The following is a 21815-nucleotide window of genomic DNA, read 5'->3' as shown; positions in this document are numbered from 1 at the left end:
ATGTGACAAATAAAGAGGGTTTCATCCTCCGATTCTATTCTATCTTATTTGAAGTGAATTCATTTTAATGATGGTAATGACAGCCCTCATTCTTAATTGCCGTATTTTACATACATGGTTTAATGAGTATACATTAAAGGGTGCTTTTATTGAACTCTTAGGGTAGAAATATACCTTTTTATAAAGATTAATGGGTAAACTTTTACTTCTCTTTCTCCAGGTTTTGCAGCTAAACTCTGACATCCTCCCGCAGTACAAGCAGGAAGCCCCTAAGACGCCCCCCCACATCATCCTCCACTACTGCACCTTCAAGACCACCTGGGACTGGGTCATCCTCATCCTCACCTTCTACACGGCCATCATGGTGCCCTACAACGTGTCCTTCAAGACCAAGCAGAACAACATCGTGTGGCTGGTGCTGGACAGCGTGGTGGACGTCATATTCCTGGTGGACATCGTGCTCAACTTCCACACCACCTTCGTCGGTCCGGGCGGGGAGGTCATCTCCGACCCCAAGCTCATCCGCATGAACTACCTGAAGACCTGGTTCGTCATCGACCTGCTGTCCTGCCTGCCGTACGACATCATCAACGCCTTCGAGAACGTGGATGAGGTATGGTTGTGTTTTCTGTTGGCTTTATGGGTTCAACCACCAGCAAAGATCAGACATTTATTTTGGGCCCTAAACCATTCAGTGCTTTATAAACCGGCTATATTTTGAAGGCATGTTTTATTACAGACAAGTGGCAATGACTGCTTTTACTGCTATACACTTCCCCCAAGGCAAATATTTTAACCTGTGAATCAAAGTTGTGACAGATAGGATTAAAGGAAGACATCATGTTTTATTACCCTGGATCTTATCTGTACTATTCCATCTATTATAGAGTGGTGCAGATGAGGTTCAGTAGACATTTGAGAATTTTACCACTTAAAGTCAATATTGTTTTTGGTTAGATGGCTGAAATAAGATCTCTGCTGAGCGTCTATGTTCATAAACACAGCGGTTGTTAAGAATTGACTAAATGAGATCATTAAACCTCATCATGTCGGACATTAGCCGCCATTAGCTTAGCGGTGGTGACGTGCAGTCATGTGACCTTGATGCAGATCCTTTACAGCCTTAGCTTTGTACTTTTTGGTGATGAAATTTACGCTTGAACTATTATAAAAGTGGTGTTACTATGTGGAGATTATCCAGCTGAACAAAACATGTATGTTTCACAAACGCGGGATGGCAACATATCTTATTTTCTGAGATATTTATTATATTTAAAATAAAAATCCTATTGCTTTTTGTCAAGGGAGCGCTTGTGATGCTAACTTCCTGAAGTCTGAAGATTTGCTTTAAATTGATCTCAAACAATGGAACTGCCGTGTTATGCAACAGAGCAAACAGTATTCATTGCTAGGTGATAGTGGTAGAGGTAACTAAATACATTTACTTAGAGAAAGTAGTGAAATTGCTTACCACTCTAGGTACATTTTATAAGGAAATCAACCCGGAAATATGTTAAAGCTGGGAGAACAAGAAGGCTTACACATGCATACTAAGTTTAAATGCAAAGGGTCTTGATCAGATGTTTTTACATCTTATCGCCAAGTGTAAATATGCTCCCTGAGACAGAAATAGAGTTCTCTATACTCTCTGTGTGTTTGGAAGAAAAAGTGAACAGGCTTCAGATGTAGTTTGTCCAGAGGAGGAAGGATTTTGGATAGAGCTTGTCAAAATCTGTCACCCCCCTGTGTCCCGTCCTCAGAAACAATACAGCACTTCTGTTAGCAGGGATGGGGATGTGACTTGTAAATTATACACTGAGATGTTTTGGGACAGCATGGATGTGACAAACAGACTCTAGGGACGGTAGTGTAGGTTTGTTGTCGAGTCCACTGCCTGACAACTGATGGATAGATTGACACAGATTTCAGTACAGGACATTCAGGATTGTCAGACGATGTTTCCTAAGGACTTCTGGAATCCCTGAACTTTCACCTTGGGTCACCAGCAGGACGCGGAAATCCACCCTGAGCTGTACTCGGTGCTAATTAGCAACCTGTAGCATGCTAGCACACTCACACGGTCAGCATGGAGAAACTTTCCTGCTAAACATCAGCTATTTTGATTTTGATTTTGAAAGTGAGCCTCCTAAAGTGTGGCTGTTTATCTTGTGAGAGGCACAACAGCAGGTTCCATTTTTAGCTAATAAGCTCATTAAGTGTACTGATTAATAATTGACGGCGCTCTGTTTTTGTTCTGGCCGAGATAATGGAAGGCAGTTTGCCTGTGAAAGTGGGAAAATAATTGGGAAAATGTCTGACTTTCCACAAGTCTTTTCCAGCAGGCTGTGCGGCGATGGCTTGAAATTCATTATTGGAATACGTTGAGAGTCAATACACTCATTCCAAGGACATGTTGGTGTGTTTAAATCTGCTAGCGAGTAGAATTGAATCATGATTAAGTGTGATTGTGGTAATGATTTTTTTCATCGTGGATGAAGTGAGTTTCATCCAATGTTGAAGATGATTTCCTGCGCTTGATTTTAATTTATTCATACTTCTTTTTCCTCAGCAGCGCTCACAGAAACATTGATCTCATGCGACTTTAATTAGCTTAATTAAATTCTAGGAATGAAAGGTTTAAGATCCTTAACCTGTTGTTGGATTTTGTTGGTCTCTTGTTTACTCCCATTTACACCCATCACACATCGAGGAGTTTTATCAATACGGCCTGGAGTCCATTAGAGGGGGATTTTCCACTTCATTTCCCTCTGAGTTAATTAGACCACAGCCTGTGTGGAATCTGCTGAATGCAAAATGACAAATAACAAATGTTGTGTACATGCATTTCTCACTTTTTTATGGGAGAACATTTAATCTTTTTCATAAGTGGGCGTGTATTTGTTGTGGAAACATGCCGTGTGTGTTTGTATGCCAAGTGAGGGCTTAATTACGAGAGTTTTTAAACGCCAGTAGTACTAATAATAATATGAATACCTGTGTTTAAATGCCAGCAGCTCAATTTAACAGCATCTATTATTTTAGTGTGCCAAAACACTACTTGACACCTCCTTCAGCAATTTATATTTGTTCTGAACATAAAACTTTTAGTAGTTCTCAGCAGCTCTTAAACTTCCTTCATCTTTCACGAACAGGATGTTTGTGTGGGTGAGGTAACCCCTGTAAGCGTTTCACATGAAAAGACATTTTGTTTTACTTAATGCATCAAACAGACGTCAAATGGCATACACTTGCTGGGTTTTGGACCGTTCTTTCCGTCAAAATAAGCAATTTAAAGAGTTCTCATTGGACCCTGGGGGAAATGTACTGCATTTCATAGCCTCAATAACTAATCGTTAAAGTAACCATGTCAACGTTACACACTCAAACATCTCCGTTTCGGTCTCTTTTGGTGATAGGTGGACATGCGTGTTTGTTTCTTGGTTCCTTCTCATGGGATACTGATGAAAGAGCCTCTTTTATGCTTTCCTGTAGTGTGTTATATAGGTTTTAGTGCATGTAAATGGTCTGCAAAGGCTAAAATCCCTGCTGGAGACGCCTCCATTGGACTCCTTTGCATAATCCCGGAAAATAGTGACATCACTATGTAACACTCGTGCTTCTATTGGCAAGCGCTCCATCGCATTGTACGTGATATGCTAAGGGAGGGGAGGGGAGGGGGGGCATCTCCTAAGTGGTTGGCCAATCACAACAGAGCCAGCCAGCTAACCAATCAGAGCAGACTGGACTTGTTTCAGACAGAGGGTGAACTGTGTGTGTGTGTGTGTGTGTGTGTGTGTGTGTGTGTGTGTGGCTGTGGCTGTGGATCCTCCAGTAGGTGTCTTTAACTGCGTCTCTGTCCAGGTGTCTCTCAGCCTCCGGACTCTTGTGGCGGTGGCTGATGGATTGGATGAGCTCCTGCTGGGTGCAGTTTTTCTCTCGCTGTCTTTTTAAACCGCAGTCTGTCACAAGCGGTAGAGACGGGGCTGAAAGGAAATCAATGGCACGTACATTTCCCACCACTAAAGAATAGAGCACAGTCTCTCTCTCCTCTCTTTGCTAAATTGCCGTTACTGTTGCTGCTTTTCCCGTATGAGCAGGCCGGAGGAATAGATGGATGCTGACTGAGGGCAGTGTGGGCGGCTGAAGATGTAGTGTGAGGGAAAATGGCAGAGATTATTATGGGCTCGTTGCAGACTGAATTCCCCTGTTGCTTCTTTGATGGCTGAAGCAAGCAGGAAGTATTTTTAGGTGTGTACTTTTTTTAAGACGCTGTCAAGCCATGCCAAGCAGGTGCTGCCAACTCCCGTATATACTTCACACACACACACACACGCACATAAGCAGGACTTTTGAGAACACAACAAGTCATTACCAAGTCTAAAACTATTTCCTTTCTATTGGAGAAGTTTCCTCATCTCTTCAACTGTTTGAAAGGTCATCATTACCGTCAGTGATCCAATCCAACTTTATTCATATAGCACATTAAGAAGTGCTGTACATCTCTAAATCTATAAAAAGCAGCATAAAAACATTCAGATAAAACAGATAGGACAAGGAAGAAATGTAAAACACGAGACAATAAAAACAGACTTACAGCTTCAGACGGACAACTCTCATACATGATGTAAAAATAAGAAGCTCAAAGTCTATGAAGTTTCATAAATAGTCTCCTTCAAAATGCTTTTTGTGTCAAAAACCTAAAGGACCTTACTTTGCAATGCTTTAATATAGAAAAACATGATAAAAAATGGACATTATTGCGTCATCTGTGGCTGAGACAGTGACCATTATGCATTGAATTCATCCTTTTTCAACCGTTGAAAATGATAAACTGTGGATAATCACATCATCTCAGTAGGTTTGTATTTAACTGGTTGATTTTAGACTCTAGAGGTTTGAAAACAAGTTCTATTGCAACTTTTTGTGGCTGTTCCAACTCAAAGAGGAAAGGGTTCATGTTGGGCGTTTACGTAATGTGTTTGGCTCTGGAGCATGTGGGTAAAATGTTATTATTACCAATACAAAAGACAGAAACAGAGCTTTTCTTTTAAGGTGTTAGAATTTCTCTCTCCGTTTTGTCCTGTTGACATTTTGTAGATACAGCAACACCTACACAGAGACCCTTACAGGTCAGCCGTTACATCAACAAAACCAGCGAAGCAGTCGAGCTGTGGCTGTAAAAACAGCAGAGAATGATGTAAGATCTGCAGGAGGAGTTGTGCTGGTTCTCCGTCACGTTGCAGCAGCGGAGCGAGTGTGAAAAGTCGGCCCCCACGGCTCCCGAAGCCACCTGCTGACACGGAGGGTGCAGGCGGCGTCTGCAGGCGCCCAAAGGCCTTAATCCAGGCTGACCTTTCTGCGTTGCGTGCATACTGCAACCGCTAGGGGCATTAACACTGCACGTTAACACCCAGAGAGGGAGGGGAAGAGGAAGGAGAGGAATGGAAAAGCCGCCTTGAATGCTTAAAATAAGATGTGTGTAAAAATGACGGAGGTTTGAAAAAAGGATGGACTTTCTCTAGTTGAGAGCGCTGGATTTATCAAAGAGGTTGTTTAGAATTAAATGGATCATAGATAAAAGTCAAATGGTAGAATAGGAGAGTGGCAACAGGAGGAAGGGAAGACAATCAAAGTAATATGAAGTCTATTGGGATCAATGCCTAAAAGAGTTAGAACACTAGCTTTGTTTTCCTAAGATCCCCACATCTGAAAAAGCCTCACACAGTTTTGAGTGTTATTATAGAAGCCCCTTTGAATTCTATTTATGTTGCTTTGTAAGAGACAATAAAGTTGATCTTATAAGTTAAAAGGATTTAGGGTTTCATGCAATTAAATGTGCGTGAGAGTTTTGTCTTGTTTTGCTGCTGGTTTATCTTTCCAGTTAATTGGTTTAATTGCTGGTAATTGTGACTTTAAGCACTCTGAATGTGCTGATGGATATTTATACTCCAGGTTATAAATGTGTGTATTTCCTGTCTGTGTTCGCAAAGACTTTAAGAAGAGTTTGTAAAATACATTCTTTAATTGGTTTATGTTGGACTTTAAAAAGCCATGTCTTTCCAAGGTTGTGTTACCTTCACAGGTTCCTTCTGTGTCAGCTTTTTGTTTCCAAAATTCACCATTTAAACAGCAAAGCAAAATACTCCAAAGAAAACTTACAGGTTGAAAACAAGACCGAACAAGTGTCTGTAAAAACAGCGTAAGACTTTCAAGTCAATAATAATGCTGTGTAATGGACAGTAGTAATAGCAAAACACCAAAAAGCTGAACTATATGAATAAGTTAAATACTATAAAGTAATTGGATGAAATAATGTAATGTCTGTGAATCGTTCCTCATCAAAAACCGGACTGAATTGGTCAATTTTTGAGATCTTTCCCAGACGTCCAGCAGCTCTCTGATCCTCAGGCAGTTACTTTGGCTCAGAGCATAATACCTACTGTAAAAGGTTGACTCACCAGAGGTTATTTAGTCCTGCTCTTTGGAAGATGGAGAGATGAAACGACACTCTATTGCTGCGTTCATGTCATATTGTCCGCTGAGTGGCAAAAAGCCATTCACTCAGCCTGCTGGTTGTCGTCAGAAGTGGTAGATGTGGTTTTTCTGATGGCCATTATACCTACTTACCGGCGGAATATAGTGCTGAGTCATTGTTGAAGTTGTTCGTTATTCGCCTGTGCTTTGACATGGTCTGCTAAAGGGGGCCTGAATACATGAAGAGGAAGGATTTTGGAAATAGAGACTGAATGGAAAGATGGTTTTACAGGGAAAGGGACTGAAAGATGAAGGAAATGTCAGTCTGTTGGTGATTGTTTGTCTCTACTAATCCCCACAGCTAATATTTAATGTCTTCAATGTGTCAAAGTTAAGAACAAAAGCTTTGGATGCCAATAAACCTCTGAGTCTGACGTTCATCCCGGTGTTAAATGTTGACGGGATTAGCACTTCTCCTGCTCGGGGACTATACTTCCTATTTGGTGACAATTGAAAACTCAGTTGAAGCATGGCGCTCTTTCGTCTGAAAGCTGAGACGTTTTTTACATTTGTAATGCTCACCGGGTTGAGCCGTGAAAACGCGTTAAGCCCCCGGTGCTGTCAGGAACATGCAACGGTGCGTCATCTGCTTAGAAAATAATGAGAGAAAGAGCTGCTGCTGTGAAAAGAGCTTCCCCGTGGACACGTAATCTGCGTCTATTCGCCGTCTCACTTCACCGGCCCCTGTCGGGATAAACAGGTGCTTATGAGCCATGATCTCACATGCATTGCTCGCTCTTGACTCGTGCGCTTTTCATCTGTGTTGCTCCTTCCTGTGGCTTCTTAATTTAGGGGCATTTACATATGAGCTGGGATCGGTCCGAGTCCCAGGGGAGGCCTTTGAAGCTGTGGCTGCAGAGAGACAGGGGTGGGGTGGGGAGGGGCTGGGACAGTGGCATCAGAGAAAACCTGCAGGAAGAGTGAGAGCTGGAGGGGCACCTGGGACATGTCTCCATGCTTTAATGTTCAAAAAGCTCTTTATTTTTCACACACACACACACACACACACACACACACACACACACACACACACACACACACACTGTTATACTGAGACACACACACATGCACACAGTGTCATACTGAGACACACATGCTCATACTGCCTGTGCTGCAGCTCCTCTTTTCACCCTCTGTCTGAAACCAGAGCCCAGTCTGCTCTGATTGGTTAGCTGGCCGGCTCTGTTGTGATTGGTCTACCGCTTAGAGATGTCCCGCCCCTTAGCCTATCACGTACAATGTGGTCGAAAACTAGCCAATAGGAACAGAGTTACAAAAGTAAACAAGAGTGGAATGAAAGATTTTTCTCTGACAAATCTTCTGTGTTTTCATTTTTTGGGGTCTTGAAGGCTGACCCCAGGTCTGATGTCTCTAATTAATCTTACACTTATTTTAGTGTGAGTTTATTTAGCACTGAAAAAGTCACGTAAAGGCTATATACTCTATTTAAAATCATGTTAAACACAGACGTTTATAAGCTATATTTCTGATTGACTAGTAATGTATTATGGTAATTAGCTTGTTTTTTAAACCAGGCACTCTCCAAGTAACCTAATTGGTCTTGATTAGTACCCCACTGTGATTAACTTACTCCTAATCAGAGACATTTAAAGCATTTGACCCAATAACCTCATTGGAAAGACTCCAATCAACAAGTCTTCTTCATTTGAATCCAAGGAGCATTTAGCGGTTTATTGAGTTTCCTTTATATCGCTGCCAACACCGATGAAATACTGAAGTACGTGTGGCTTGCAGACCCCCACTGTTAGTTAGGCTGGTGTAAAAGCTGTTCTGTGAGCCTTTTGGATGAATTATAAAAACAAAAAAATGCATTTTATGTTCCTCTGTTGGCTCTTTTTATATTCAATATGTAATACACCGGTTGCACGTTGAGTTGATGGTTGTAAAATTAAAACTGAAATGACTGCAGGATTATTCCCTTTATATGCTAAAAGTAGGACTGTTTCATTTATTAGCATGCTTTCAAAGCCTTATGGGAGCTTGAGTGTTTAATTTCTCACTAAATAACTGTTTAATAATAAGAGATGATTGAGTTTAGCTTTGGAGTACATGCAAATGTATCTTACAAAACCCAGGGAACTTGCTTCAGCTTTTAAAAGACAGATGAGAAAAAGTTACAGAAACTAGTGAGACAGACGCTAGCTAGGACATTTCAACAAAAGGATGTGCAAAGATGCTGAATAGTGCCAAAAAGAATCAGGAAAATCTTCACTGAAGTCCTCCTATCGTGACTGGGCTTGGATTATGGTCACAAGTGGAGAAAAGGGGGAATACGCTGGTGCAGATGAAGAGTTTGAGGCCAAAAGCGAATGTCAGGATGAGTGTGAAGAGAGAGGGGTTTAAATTAGGCTACAATTACATAACATCATATCCTACATTATGAGATAAGCTGCTGGCTTTTTGCGTACATTTCTCTTTCTATGCTCCAAAATGAGAGTCATTCTTCTGTTTTAATGTAGATATTTATGTTCAGGTCGTACGGTGCTGGCCCCGGCTGCTCGGCTCTGTTGACGCTGTTTAAACGGTGCAGAGCGTGCCGGCGCCTCGGGCTCCTCCTCCTCCTCTCCTCTCTGCTGAAAACAATCACTCCTGTTTTATTTTAAGCCTTTTCCTCTGCTGTGCTGTGTCTTGGGGAAGTGTGTGGTACGGAACAGGATATACAGAGTTCAGCTACACTAGGGAAGGAAATGATTAACCAAGAATAGTCTTAGGGCGACGGACACTGGGTGGTAAGAACCTGTGGTGTTGTGCATTAAAATGACATGAGAATTCGAAAACTGGGCGGAAACTGGATTTCTGAGACGCCTGTTTTAGCTTTTTTTATTTAAAGACTTTTACCAAGAGCTGTCGGACATTCACTGGTGGACACATGATGCTAACTTCTTGTAACCATTATAGAAAAACATACAGTAAGTGCACTTAATGCTCCACATGACTTGCATTTAATACATGTAAGGCATAGGAGTGGAAGATGAGTATACTGCGTTTTATTTGAATATGAATATATAATCTGTCACTTTTACTCAACCGTAAAAGGTCTGAGATTTTGTTTGTCATGATGGATGATAAAAATGCGACATGAAGGTAAGAATTAGTCATCCCACCTGTAGTGTTTCACAGTTAAAGATACTTGTCCTCACTATATGACCAGCAAACATTAACCAAAACAGAAGCTAGGGTTGATTGAATGTCGTTTCATGTGAAGATTAGATGATTCTGCGCTCATGATTATCAGTTTAAGTTCACACACACATACAACACACTCTTAGTCAGTGTATTTTATGCATCACTTTGCTCATAAATGAGATTAAAACGTAGTACACTGCGCAGTGATGTGGGTGGCTTTATTAGAGGCCTTAAATCGCACTTGTTGGAGGTGGATAATAGAGGGGAAGTGTTACGAAGTTAGCTTACAGTGGCCTCAAACAACCTGAGTATGAAGGGGATGGATACTTTAGTGAAACGAATACTAGTTGTAGATCCATAGCACAACCCTTGTTAGTGTGGTGTAAGATTTTGTATCTATGTTTAGGTACACATCATACATTGAAGAAAACCATAATCTAGAATCGGAGCATGAAACCCTCTTTATTGGTCACATACATGCACACAGCAGAGCACACACAGTGAAATTGGTCCTCTGCATTTAACCCATCCTAGTACTAGGAGCAGTGGGCAGCTATTGTGCAGCGCCCGGGGAGTAATGGGGAGGGGGGATTGGAGGTGTCCGGTGCCTTGCTCAAGGGCACCACAGCAGGGCCTAGGAGGTGAACTGGGACCTCTCCAAGTAGCAGTCCACTTTCCATATTTCAAGTCTGTTCGGGGACTTGAACCGGCGACCCTACGATTCCCAGTCCAAGCCCCTACTGACTGAGCCACTAATCTGTGATCTGTTCCTAAGGTTTGGATGGGTTAACTCCCTCGGAAGAAAAGTATTGAGTTTTAAAATGACTGTTTGTTTCCTCAGTTTTGCTGGTTTTCCCTTGAGCTTACAGCTGCATAAAAATTGGGAAAATGTCATTTAGAAGTAATTTTGATGGATGTTGAAGTGTGGCTCAGAATGCAAAACAGCCTCACCAGTAATGAGGAATCTCCCACAGCAAATGCATAAGGATTCTAAAAGAAAACCTGCTGCAGTAAAGTTAAGCTTTTGTTGTGGATGTGAGCATCTTAACACCTCTCTCACTTATCGTGTGTGTAGGTGTTTGCACGAAGACTCTTTCGTTTATTAGGATTTTTGTTTAAATGAGTTTAAAGCCCTTTTTAAGCACAATTTATTTCTGGGTGGATTGAAAACATCTGATCACACTGTTGTTTGATTCCTTTACACTCTTATTTACGTTCCTCGCTTAAATATAACCTTTTGACTATCTAAAAACTGCTGCTGCCTACAGATTTTAAAACGTGTATAGTAGTGCATGTGCAGGAGGTGTTTTATAACACGTTGCACACTGATATAGTCTCCAAATGACTTAAAGATGGTAGTTTTGTTTTAGGTAATGCCAGGCTGCATGTGTCTGAAATCAGGGAGCAATTACTTACAAAAAATGACTCAGAATTACAATTATATTATTTTCAACCTGTGTTTTTACAGAGCAAATTGTGTTCAAATGATATGTTGTTTTCCAAGGGATGCATTAAATTTAACAGGAAAAAAAACCAATTTGCATCTCATTTTTTGTCCTCTTTTCTTACCCATCCTCTCCCTCCACATGTCTCCTCCTCCCTCCTCCCTCCTCCTCCCCCTCAGGGCATCAGCAGTCTGTTCAGCTCTCTGAAGGTGGTCCGCCTGCTGCGTCTGGGACGGGTGGCTCGGAAACTGGACCACTACCTGGAGTACGGAGCTGCCGTTCTGGTGCTGCTGGTGTGCGTGTTCGGGCTGGTGGCTCACTGGCTCGCTTGCATCTGGTAAACTCTTTTTAGGTTATGAGTTTTTAATCACTGAGGGGGGAAATGTTTGTCATTTCCTCACAGTTTAGAGCCGTTAGAAACTCCTGCTGGCTGCTGGAGTTTTATATATATCCTCTATACTGTTCCTAATTGGGTTTGTATGCTAAACTCTCCCCCACCTGTACGGTAAACCACGAAGCATCTGCTGCTGTTCTGCTGACTGCAGGCTTTGTTTAATTTCCTCCGTACAGTATCAGGTGATTTGGTAATCTATAGAAAGCCATTTCCGCTCCCCTAAAACACAGAATCCCTTCTCAAATGATTCTTTAATTGCTTATTTTTGAGTCATTACTGCTCCATTTAGGCTCATTTTGACTCCACATGCATTTCTAAATAGAGCCCCTTAATTGTATACCTCCAAAGCTGTACATCCAAAAGTCTCTAAAGTGAAGCTTTAAAAGCTTTGAATGCTCCTCAGTCTGCTCTTACATGAATCATTTATGGTTTTAATAACTACAGTTTATTTAGAGTTACTTGCAGTTCGCTTAATAAGCCTATCAGGTTCACGCTTAAATAATGGAAAGATTAAGGCAATTTTTAAGGGGAATAATGTCCTCTGGTGACTACGATTGGCATGAAGGAAAAGCAGTTACATGTTCCTTCGTTAAACTCAAGCTGTGTTTTTTGAAGAGGAGGACAACTACATTTCCAAAAACCTTATCCAAATATCGTGCGTTCGAAAACATGAGTGGATGTTATATTGCAAGAGTGGATATTGTTAGAAAATAAAAGCAATGCATCATCGGGAGTTTTGACAATGAATTAAGTTCCAACATTTTGCAGAAACATTCCTTATTCTTATTATTAGAAAACATAATCTGGGACCCTTTGTGTAGAAAGCAAAATGGATTTGCAGCAGAATATTAGGAGTTTATTTTCATAAGGACAGGGTGAGTCATTTTTAGATTTTGATGGCCGTGCTTTTACAAAGGAGTTTCAAATATATTCAATAAACCCATTGACTTGTAGAGACAGTATATAAGAAACCATGTAGTTTTAATAATGTTTAAAAGTTGGATTGTAGATAAATAAATGACATAGTAAAGATGCTATAATGAGAGGCAAACTATGAGTCAGTCTGGGGTAAACTTTGCATGAATTCTTATTTACCTCCGTCTATTACAATACGATACAGGTCCATCTGCAACATCGACACGAAAAATATTTAAGACAAGACCTTAGATCTTCCGGGTCTTGAGGTGGACAGTAAAGCTTCCTCTGCTTCCATGCCTGCACACACTAACCTTTGAGATCTGACCCTCGACAGGTACAGCATCGGGGACTACGAGGTCATCGACGAGGCCACCAACACCATCAAGACGGACAGCTGGCTGTACCAGCTGGCTCTCAGCATCGGATCGCCTTACCGCTACAACGCCAGCGGCTCTGGCCAATGGGAGGGCGGCCCGGGCAAAGACTCTCTGTACATCACCTCGCTGTACTTCACCATGACCAGCCTGACCACCATCGGGTTCGGAAACATCGCCCCCACCACGGACGGGGAGAAGATCTTCTCCGTGGCCATGATGATGGTGGGATGTAAGTACGACACGCAGCTCATTTGAACAGAGCAGTGACTCTGCTGTTTTGGTGCCTTTTAGAGTGAGCTTGCACAGTAAACTTTTTTCATTTTAGAGGATATTGCTGTAGTGCCTTGCAATGTGTGCATACTGGAAGATAATCCACTTAGGCAGCTCTTAGGGGAGCTGCTGGGGGGGTTGCTCTTATATATTTATAATAATGATATGCAGTGTGAAGACTTTACTTTTGAAGTTGTCTTAAAAGGAAGTTGAATATCATTGATCCCAAGCAGATGGTTCCTCATGATTCTGGCTTTCATGTTGCTCTTGTATCAGGTGCAGATTTCCATGTGATATCCAGAGCACAGTCATGCTCCTGAGAGGATGAACACTGAGCATTAAGAGCATTGGTTAGTGTTTCAAAATGATGCGCCAACAGGTGCATGCGTTGCAATTTTGGGTGTATAGAGCTTGCTTTAACACAGGGGCTACTAATAACGTTTAGTACAGACATCTGCGTGCCACAAGCTTAACCTGCCAATGTGCGAAATATGTGGGTGTAAACAAACACCCGGTGCAGTAAGAGCACAAACATGGCATGTAAATGCACAAGCAATGTTTGTTTTGTAGGATATCTGTGCACTCAAGGGTTTATTTACAGCTTTCTCCTGCTGACCAACACCACCACTAAGACTCCTGCTGGCTAAATGAACTGCTGCTTAAAGAGCGCTTTGTTCCCCTGAAAAATCATATTCCCATTAGGACTCTTTGAAGTGCGACACCTGCTAATGTACCACAGCTGCGTACCGTTTGTTTGTTCGTTTAATTGTGTGTTTGTTTTAAAGGATAATGACTATAGCTTATCTCACTAACTACCCACACAACGTGTACTCCTGCTGTCGAATATAAATGGCTGCTAAAAGACCTCTTTGATCTTTAACGCCCCTAAAAAAAATGATGTTCCCATTAGGACCCTTTAGAGTGTGACACCACAAAATCTCTTTATGGAAATATTGCAGTGGGTTTAATGGAGAGAGGGAACATGAGAGTTGTTGTTAATTTGTTTTCAGTTTGTTCAGAGGCTGCACACAGACCTGCACCGCGGGCGACATGGTGCTGGGGAGGAAAGCAGCGTAAAACTGTACAGAATAACAGAAGAGAACATGTGACACGCATGATTAATGGCCAACTGTGGTTCCTGTGGTTTGTGAGGAATCATCCGAACAAATGAGGTAGCGGCGGGATATTTATGTTTGAGAGGAGGAGGAGGAGTCTTTATATATAAATATATACTGGCCATAAAAGATGCTGCTTTTACTCGAAATGCCTGTCTTGTTTGAGGATTATCTCAAATCTAAACGCTTCATAACTTTACATCTTAAGAGAAAGACCTGCTGACACGGCTTCATCACATCTGTGTCCCTGATTTTGAAGTAGTGGTTCTTTTTATACCTTTACCTTAGTATCTCCATAACTTTTGCCATAATCAAAACCGTTTAACCTTTTAGTGTTTTATTTTGAAACTGTATTGAAAAAATACATTGAGGTTTTATGTTCTTACCTAGAAATAGAACTTCCTTCCCTCCTTCCTTCCTTTCTGTTTGTCCCTTCCTTCTTCTTTTCTGTTTGTCCCTTCCTTCTTCCTTTCTGTTTGTCCCTTCCTTCCTTACTTCCTTCCTTTCTGTTTGTTCCTTCCTTCTTCCTTTCTGTTTGGTCCTTCCTTCTTCCTTTCTGTTTGGTCCTTCCTTCCTTCATCCTTCCTTAGTTTGTTCCTTCCTTCCTTCCTTTCTGTTTGTTCCTTCCTTCTTCCTTTCTGTTTGGTCCTTCCTTCCTTCATCCTTCCTTAGTTTGTTCCTTCCTTCCTTCCTTCCTTCCTTCCTTCCTTCCTTCCTTCCTTCCTTCCTTCCTTCCTTCCTTCCTTTCGGTTTGTTCCTTCCTTCCTTAGTTTGTTCCTTCCTTCCTTTCTGTTTGTTCCTTTCTGTTCGTTCGTTCGTTCCTTCCTTCCTTCCTTCGTTCCTTCCTTCCTTCGTTCGTTCCTTCGTTCGTTCGTTCGTTCCTTCCTTCCTTCCTTCCTTCCTTCCTTCCTTCCTTCCTTCCTTCCTTTCTTCCTTCCTTCCTTCCTTCCTTTCAGTTTGTTCCTTCCTTCCTTAGTTTGTTCCTTCCTTCGATCCTTCCTTCCTTCCTTCCTTCCTTCCTTCCTGCCTTCCTTCCTTCCCTCCCTCCTTCCTTCCTTCCTTCCTTCCTTCCTTCCTTCCTTCCTTCCTTCCTTCCTTCCTTCCTTTCTTCCTTTCTTCCTTTCTTCCTTCCTTTCTTCCTTCCTTCCTTCCTTCCTTCCTTCCTTCCTTCCTTCCTTCCTTCCTTCCTTCCTTCCTTCCTTCCTCCCTCCCTCCCTCCCTCCCTCCCTCCCTTCCTTCCTTCCTTTTCTTATTTAAGTACTGGTGATGCAGAATATATGTGCTTGATGAAATGGGAATATGGATACTGCTGTATAGACCACACATGGAAGAACACCAGGTTTAAAAAGAGAAATCAAATCTGTCTTGTATTTTTGGTGCATATTTGTTAAAAGCAGTGTGCAGATTTGTGTTACTGACCTTTAGGAGTGAGACTTGGGAATCTGGTTCCTTTCAATTGCACATGTACACTAACGGGAATTATTCTGTTCCTCCAAAAACATGCATTACTTGCTTACTTATGGATAAAAAAGAATGTCCATTTGTGAGGATCTGACTTTGTTCTGATTGGTTGTTTGGTGTTCTTGTAAAGGTGGAGCTGTTGCAGATCTTACAGTAGATGCTATCAGTGCTTCTCAACAGTATGGAGATATTTTCCAGTGGGAGAAGAGTTAAATTAGTATTTGTTTTAACAGTTTAATATCTTGTGGCTGTTATATTCTTGCAGGATTATTCCCCCGGTGTTTTGGGAGTTTTGTTTTTTGCAGAAGTGGCACATTTTCTTGCAGCAGCTTTTTGTTCAGGTCTCTGTTCTGCTGGCCTGCTGCAGCTTGTGTACCAATGTCTATATCCTGGAGGAAAAGTTACTTTCAGGATTTCAATTATTAAACTGATGTGTGCTCAGTCTGCAAAACTCAAAGTACAGATTCTTACATCGGCTACTTTTCTCTACCAAGTGGTCCCCTGGAGGCAGAGAGGAAAACAGAGAGCAGTTCTTTAGTATTTAGGTTAAACTGATAAACTGTGCTCAGTGGTGTCTTTGCTTTTAAATAACATAACATGGAAACCGTGTTCTTTTATCGTCAGTATATTCCCTATCTTTTCAGGTAAAACACCTTTTAGTAAATAGTACCTGTTTTTTCTTCCTTTACTTACTTTTCATTATTGCAGACACGCCTGAACCCCGTAGATTTTACAGGACTTGCATCTTGCCAGGATTCGACGCGGGAACACATTTTTTTAGTCTCATTTCATTCCTTCCTTTCTGTTCTTTCCTTCCTTCCTTCCTTCCTTCCTTTCTGTTCCTTCCTTCCATTCCTTCCTTCCTTCCTTCCTGTTCGTTCCTTCGTTCCTTCCTTTCTGTTTGTTTGTTTTTTCCTTCCTTCTCTTCCTTTCTTCCTTCCTTCCTTCCTTCCTTCCTTCCTTCCTTTCTGGTCATTAGTTCCTTCCTTCCTTACTGTCCTTCCTTCCTTTCTGTTTGTTCTTTCCTTTCTGTTCCTTCCTTCCTTCCTTCCTTCCTTCCTTCCTTCCTTCCTTCCTTCCTTCCTTCCTTTCTGGTCATTAGTTCCTTCCTTCCTTACTGTCCTTCCTTCCTTTCTGTTTGTTCTTTCCTTTCTGTTCCTTCCTTCCTTCCTTCCTTCCTTCCTTCCTTCCTTCCTTCCTTCCTTCCTTCCTTCCTTCCTTCCTTCCTTCCTTCCTTCCTTCTTCCTTCCTTCCTTTCTGGTCATTAGTTCCTTCCTTCCTTACTGTCCTTCCTTCCTTTCTGTTTGTTCTTTCCTTTCTGTTCATTCGTTCGGTCCTTCCTTTCTGTTAGTTCCTTCCTTCCTTCCTTTCTGTTCCTTCCTTCCTTCCTTCCTTCCTTCCTTCCTTCCTTCCTTCCTTTCTGATAGTTCCTTCCTTCCTTCCTTCCTTTCTGATAGTTCCTTCCTTCCTTCCTTCCTTTCTGATAGTTCCTTCCTTCCTTCCTTTCTGTTCGTTCCTTCCTTCTTTCCTGCCTTCCTTCTTTCCTGCCTTCCTTCCTTCCTTCCTTCCTTCCTTCCTTCCTTCCTTCCTTCCTTCCTTCTTTCCTTCTTTCCTTCTTTCCTTCTTTCCTTCCTTCCTTCCTTCTTTCCTGCCTTCCTTCCTTCCTTTCTGTTCCCGTTATATTTTACACGTCTTGCATCTTGCCGGTATTTGACCTGGTAAAACATTTTCTTAGTCTCATTTCATCCTCGGATCTTCCTGCCTCCAGGCCAAAGCGTCTGTACATAATTCTACATATTACTTGCTTGAACGGTCGTGAGGCTTTATCTCGTCGTGCAAATAAGTCGGACATATGCGAGTCTGCTCGTATGGAACGTTTTCAGATTTGTTTTTTTCAGCTCAGTAGACATGGAATCATGATTCTTGGAAAGCTCTTTTGCATCTTGAGGATAGCGTTAGGGATTATTTTAGATAGGTAACCTTTGACTCAGTTCATCATTGTTTCCTTCCTCTATGTCTTCTCCCATGGCGTAGGTCTTTCGGCCTTGGGGTCGCTGTACTCTCCCTTTAAGGAGGGGCAGCTTGGGCGCTTTGTTGATGCCAGTTTCTGACAGAGCACAAGCTGCCATGAGATGAGGAATGTTGATTATACACTGTGAACTAGTTAAAACGTCGGACTGCAGGAGAGATCTTCAGAATTGGTCGAGCAACCGCTGTGTCGACTCGTGGCTGCAGCACATGTCTTGTGAATTCTCCGACTTCATAATAAACCTTCAGTGATTGACATCAGCTCTCCCCGTGTCTCTCTGAGTTTCGTCTCCATTGCTCCAGAAGTTTCCATCACAAATAGGAATAGTGTTTCTGATTCAATCGGCCATTTATCGTCTGAACAGAGGATTATTTGGAGGTAGCAAATCAGAAAGAAGCATCCCCTAAAACATGGGTATTATGGCATGTTATGGCCTCTTCATTGCCAAGTAACTTTTCTCAATAATTAAAGGGATATTTTGGATGTTTGATGTGGGGTTATATGAGCTAATTACCCATAATCAGTGTCTATCCTACAATAGATGGCAGATAGGAGTACCTGCGAGGCAAACTTAGCCACCTAAGAGAAGCCCCTATCTTGAATTGGAATTATCTACATATTGGATAGTTTTGCATCCCTTCTAAAAAACATAAACATTTGTTTCTACCTTGTCTTGTTCTCAAGTAAATGTCCCATTAGAGAGATGCAACCTTTTCCCTACGTGAGGTTGCTGACTTGGTTGCACCCTGACAATATCACATGCCATAACCACTGCCTTTTCCCATCACTTAACCCGTGTTTAAGGTGCCAGTTTAATATAAAGACCTCCCCACCCTTGTGAACTAATGCACGGTAACATTTTGGGTAGTCGTCTTTGTTGGCAGAATGATGGCAAGGATTTGTCAGTGCATGCAAAGAGCTTAACGTGGTTTGTGTGCAGCATGGAAACGGTGCGAATTGTCTTCAGAAAGTAGAGTTAATTCAGATCAGACTCAACTGGAGCTGCTGGAAGACACTATTCCCAGCTATCTAGGCCTACATAAATAAAGCCTATAGATTTTTAAAGCCAGGAGCCTCAGCCAATGTTTATTTTTAAAGTGTTCAAGTGCTTTTACATATTTGTTTGGCAGGAAACCGTCGTGTTGCTTATACTAAACAAATCCAAGACCATCCTGACTGTGGAAAACGTTTGTGTTTAGTATTTTTCTTCAACGCACCGTGAAGCCTTTTTCAGACACTTGGTGAAAGAAGACATTTTCATCCGGAACAACCGTGTTTTTTTTTTGTGCCTTTGTCTCGGTCCGATCTGTTTCTGCCCCGGAGTTTGGTATCTGGGCCAAGAGAGATTTCTCGCCGGGCTGTCTTCCATATTGTTTGTTCCTGGCAACTGGACAGTAAACAGCCTCGGCTCGGTAGTAAACAATACAGAGACATGACACGCTCCTCTGTGTCAGTTCTGCCTGGCTGTGACTGATAGTCTTCTTGGCGTGGCAGAACATCACAACGCCTGTGTGGGTCGTTTTTCTTTTTTTATGATTTCAGCTACACAGAGAGCTTATAGTGAGGCAGACAGAAAGCACAGTCATTCATTTTGGCTTCTGGATTCTTCTTTGACTATTTTACATCCAGATAATACTTTACCACTTTTATCGAGACTCTGGTCTACAAGTTTGAAATATAACTATTTTTTGCTTATGGTTCATAAATCATGTACTGCTGATCTGTTACACGCCATTAGTAAGAACCTATTTGAGGTTAGTGACTAAACCAGGCTGATGTTTATCCTCCTCCAGCGTGGCACTTTCTTTTTATTGCACTTTAATTTATTTGGTCTGCTTTCATAAACACCAGCAAGTCATTAGGAGTTTCTCATGTTCCATTAAGTCTCCAGTTTATCAAAGACTACATTAATACCAGGCCGTTAAAAAGATCTATGCTGTGGTATTTTTCAACGTGCTTGGATGTGGCCTCTGTTGCATCTTTGACCACGCCCACCTGTGATGTCACAGTGGACACACCCTGCGGTACGCTCCTACATCACTGGAGCTTTTCTTGATGTTAAAGAGGAACTCGATCAATTTTACCTGGAAAAGGTATTTGTATAGGTTTCAAGGAGGGTGCTACTGCATGTGAGGAAAAAGTTGTTTACAGACTTGTGTGGCTTTAAAGGAACGACTTCAAATTTGATTGGTTGCCTTATGTGATGTCATTTGAGTCAGCATCCTTTAGGGCTGAAGACACCAAGTTTAATCAGGCAATTGAGGTTAGAAAGACGTGTGCTTACCAGACCTCTGTAGCCATTCCTCATCTCTCCTGCAGGATCCAGACAATAGCATGACTCACTGTTGCATTGTGGGTAATGTAGACTTACCAAAGAAAGTAGAAGTGGTTCTGCTGCATCGATTTTGTTGATGTTTGTTTTATACCATCTATTGTTTGTCCAACAATCATAGAAGTGTACAATACTTATTGGTGGATGGATCATCGGCTTCTTTCTTTTCTAATTAGCAAAAGTAAGTGAGACCTGTTCAATGATAAGTCTTAGGCCTTTTGTAAAGGTAATACGTTGTTGATGAGTTGATTTGGTTCAGATGTCTTGCAGAAGTTTTCTCAGCAAACAGATTGTCACATAGTCCTTTGGAGGAGTCTTCCTGATGGACTCAAGAGCTTATTTCCGGTTAAAGGTGAAGCAATGACACGCTAAAGGTTGATAAACATCAGTGGAAGTAGACCAAATAATGAGTCTACTTGTTTGTCACAATGGAAACAGTCAATAGATGCAATGAGATGTTTGTTTAGTTTCTAAGGGAAGCATTGACTTTAGAAACTCAATTGACTGAAGGTTTAATCAGAAGCATAAACAATGTCAAAACAAGCTGTCCCATAATGCAGTTTGCTTTTGATTGATGGAAGTCTGGGATTTTGGTTTCTCTTTCTAACAAAGGCAGCGGCAAAAAGGAAACCTTAACCTTCAGTGAATAAAGGTAGAGGCTATTGTTCAGACTGTCGGGATCCTTGTGACTCTGCACATTTCTGTCATTGATTGATCAGGCCGACAGACAACCTGTCACTTCCCCTTATCAGCTCTCAGGCAATGCATTTCTTCTCCAAGATGTCCATTTTAGACAGAGAGCGACTCGTGTTTGTAGAGATTGATTATGAACATTTAGTTTAAGGTTAAATATCTAAGAGGGGAAGTAAAACAAGAGGAAACAGAGTGAATGATGAAGAGCAGATAGAGACAGAAGTCCGGGTCAAATGCTGAACGTCAGGTCCTCTGTCCGTTTAAACTCTGCCCTGTCCTCTCCTCCTTCTTTGACTTAAAGTTAATCTCACTTGGCAAATGCTCTCAGTTGGCAACAGAGGACCGTGTGCCACACAGATGTCTTGTCTTGGGGGGAAAATGGCAGACAGATCAGTCCTGTTGAGGCGTGACCAGCCCTGTGGTTGATTTTTGGGGAAAACATTGACATGCCAAGTGTGGAGGCCATGACTGTTGGCAGCAGGGAACTTAACAGACAATAATTAGTTGATGGTTTTAATGCGAGGACATGTATTTAACCAGACGAGATGCAGGAAGCAGATTTCTGTCCTATGTCTTTGAGAAAGGTCTGCAGACTGACTGTTCCATCTATTCAATCAAACGAAGAGATTAACTATCATCGTCACAGCAGCTGCAGGACTTCCTACTGCATTAAACTTTAAGTATTCCTTAATTATGTGGCCTGCAAACCATTGAAATGAAGTAATATCTAAATGTGATTTCTAATCACAGCCTCATTGCGGACAGGAGTAATAAGCTACTACAAGAGATTTTCTCTCTCAGGCTGTTTAGTTTGAAGGATCCTGCATGCCTGGAAAGTATTGAGTATTTTTTGAGAAAAATTGAGTGGCCATTTTTCTGCTTTCTTTATGCATCCTTGGACCACTTTTGTAGACCCTGACCCACAGCGTGAATACAACTAATATGACACATAGAGAAGAGGAATTTAAATTGATACCTAGGGAAACACGCCCTGGAACAGATGTCCCTCTTGTGTCTGACATTCCTGTTTCATTTCTGACTACTAGTCCAGAAATGTGCTGCAAAATGTTGTTCAACTGCAAAGTAATGTCAAAGTGTTC

At 41.7% G+C, this 21815-nt stretch overlaps 1 protein-coding gene across 1 annotated transcript in view; it reads left to right on the top strand.

The window, feature by feature from the left end:
- kcnh5b (potassium voltage-gated channel, subfamily H (eag-related), member 5b) overlaps nucleotides 1-21815 on the top strand; it is a 117205-nt gene that overhangs the window by 27620 nt on the left and 67770 nt on the right. The window contains 3 exon segments of the mRNA XM_063908455.1: nucleotides 221-613; nucleotides 11306-11463; nucleotides 12773-13044. Of these exon segments, the coding sequence (XP_063764525.1) occupies nucleotides 221-613; nucleotides 11306-11463; nucleotides 12773-13044 (823 nt within the window).

Source organism: Eleginops maclovinus, chromosome 19 (assembly GCF_036324505.1).
Source record: "Eleginops maclovinus isolate JMC-PN-2008 ecotype Puerto Natales chromosome 19, JC_Emac_rtc_rv5, whole genome shotgun sequence".
Classification (NCBI taxonomy): domain Eukaryota; kingdom Metazoa; phylum Chordata; class Actinopteri; order Perciformes; family Eleginopidae; genus Eleginops; species Eleginops maclovinus.
Note: the sequence above shows the minus strand (reverse complement) of the source record. Positions and strands in the feature narration are given on the sequence as shown.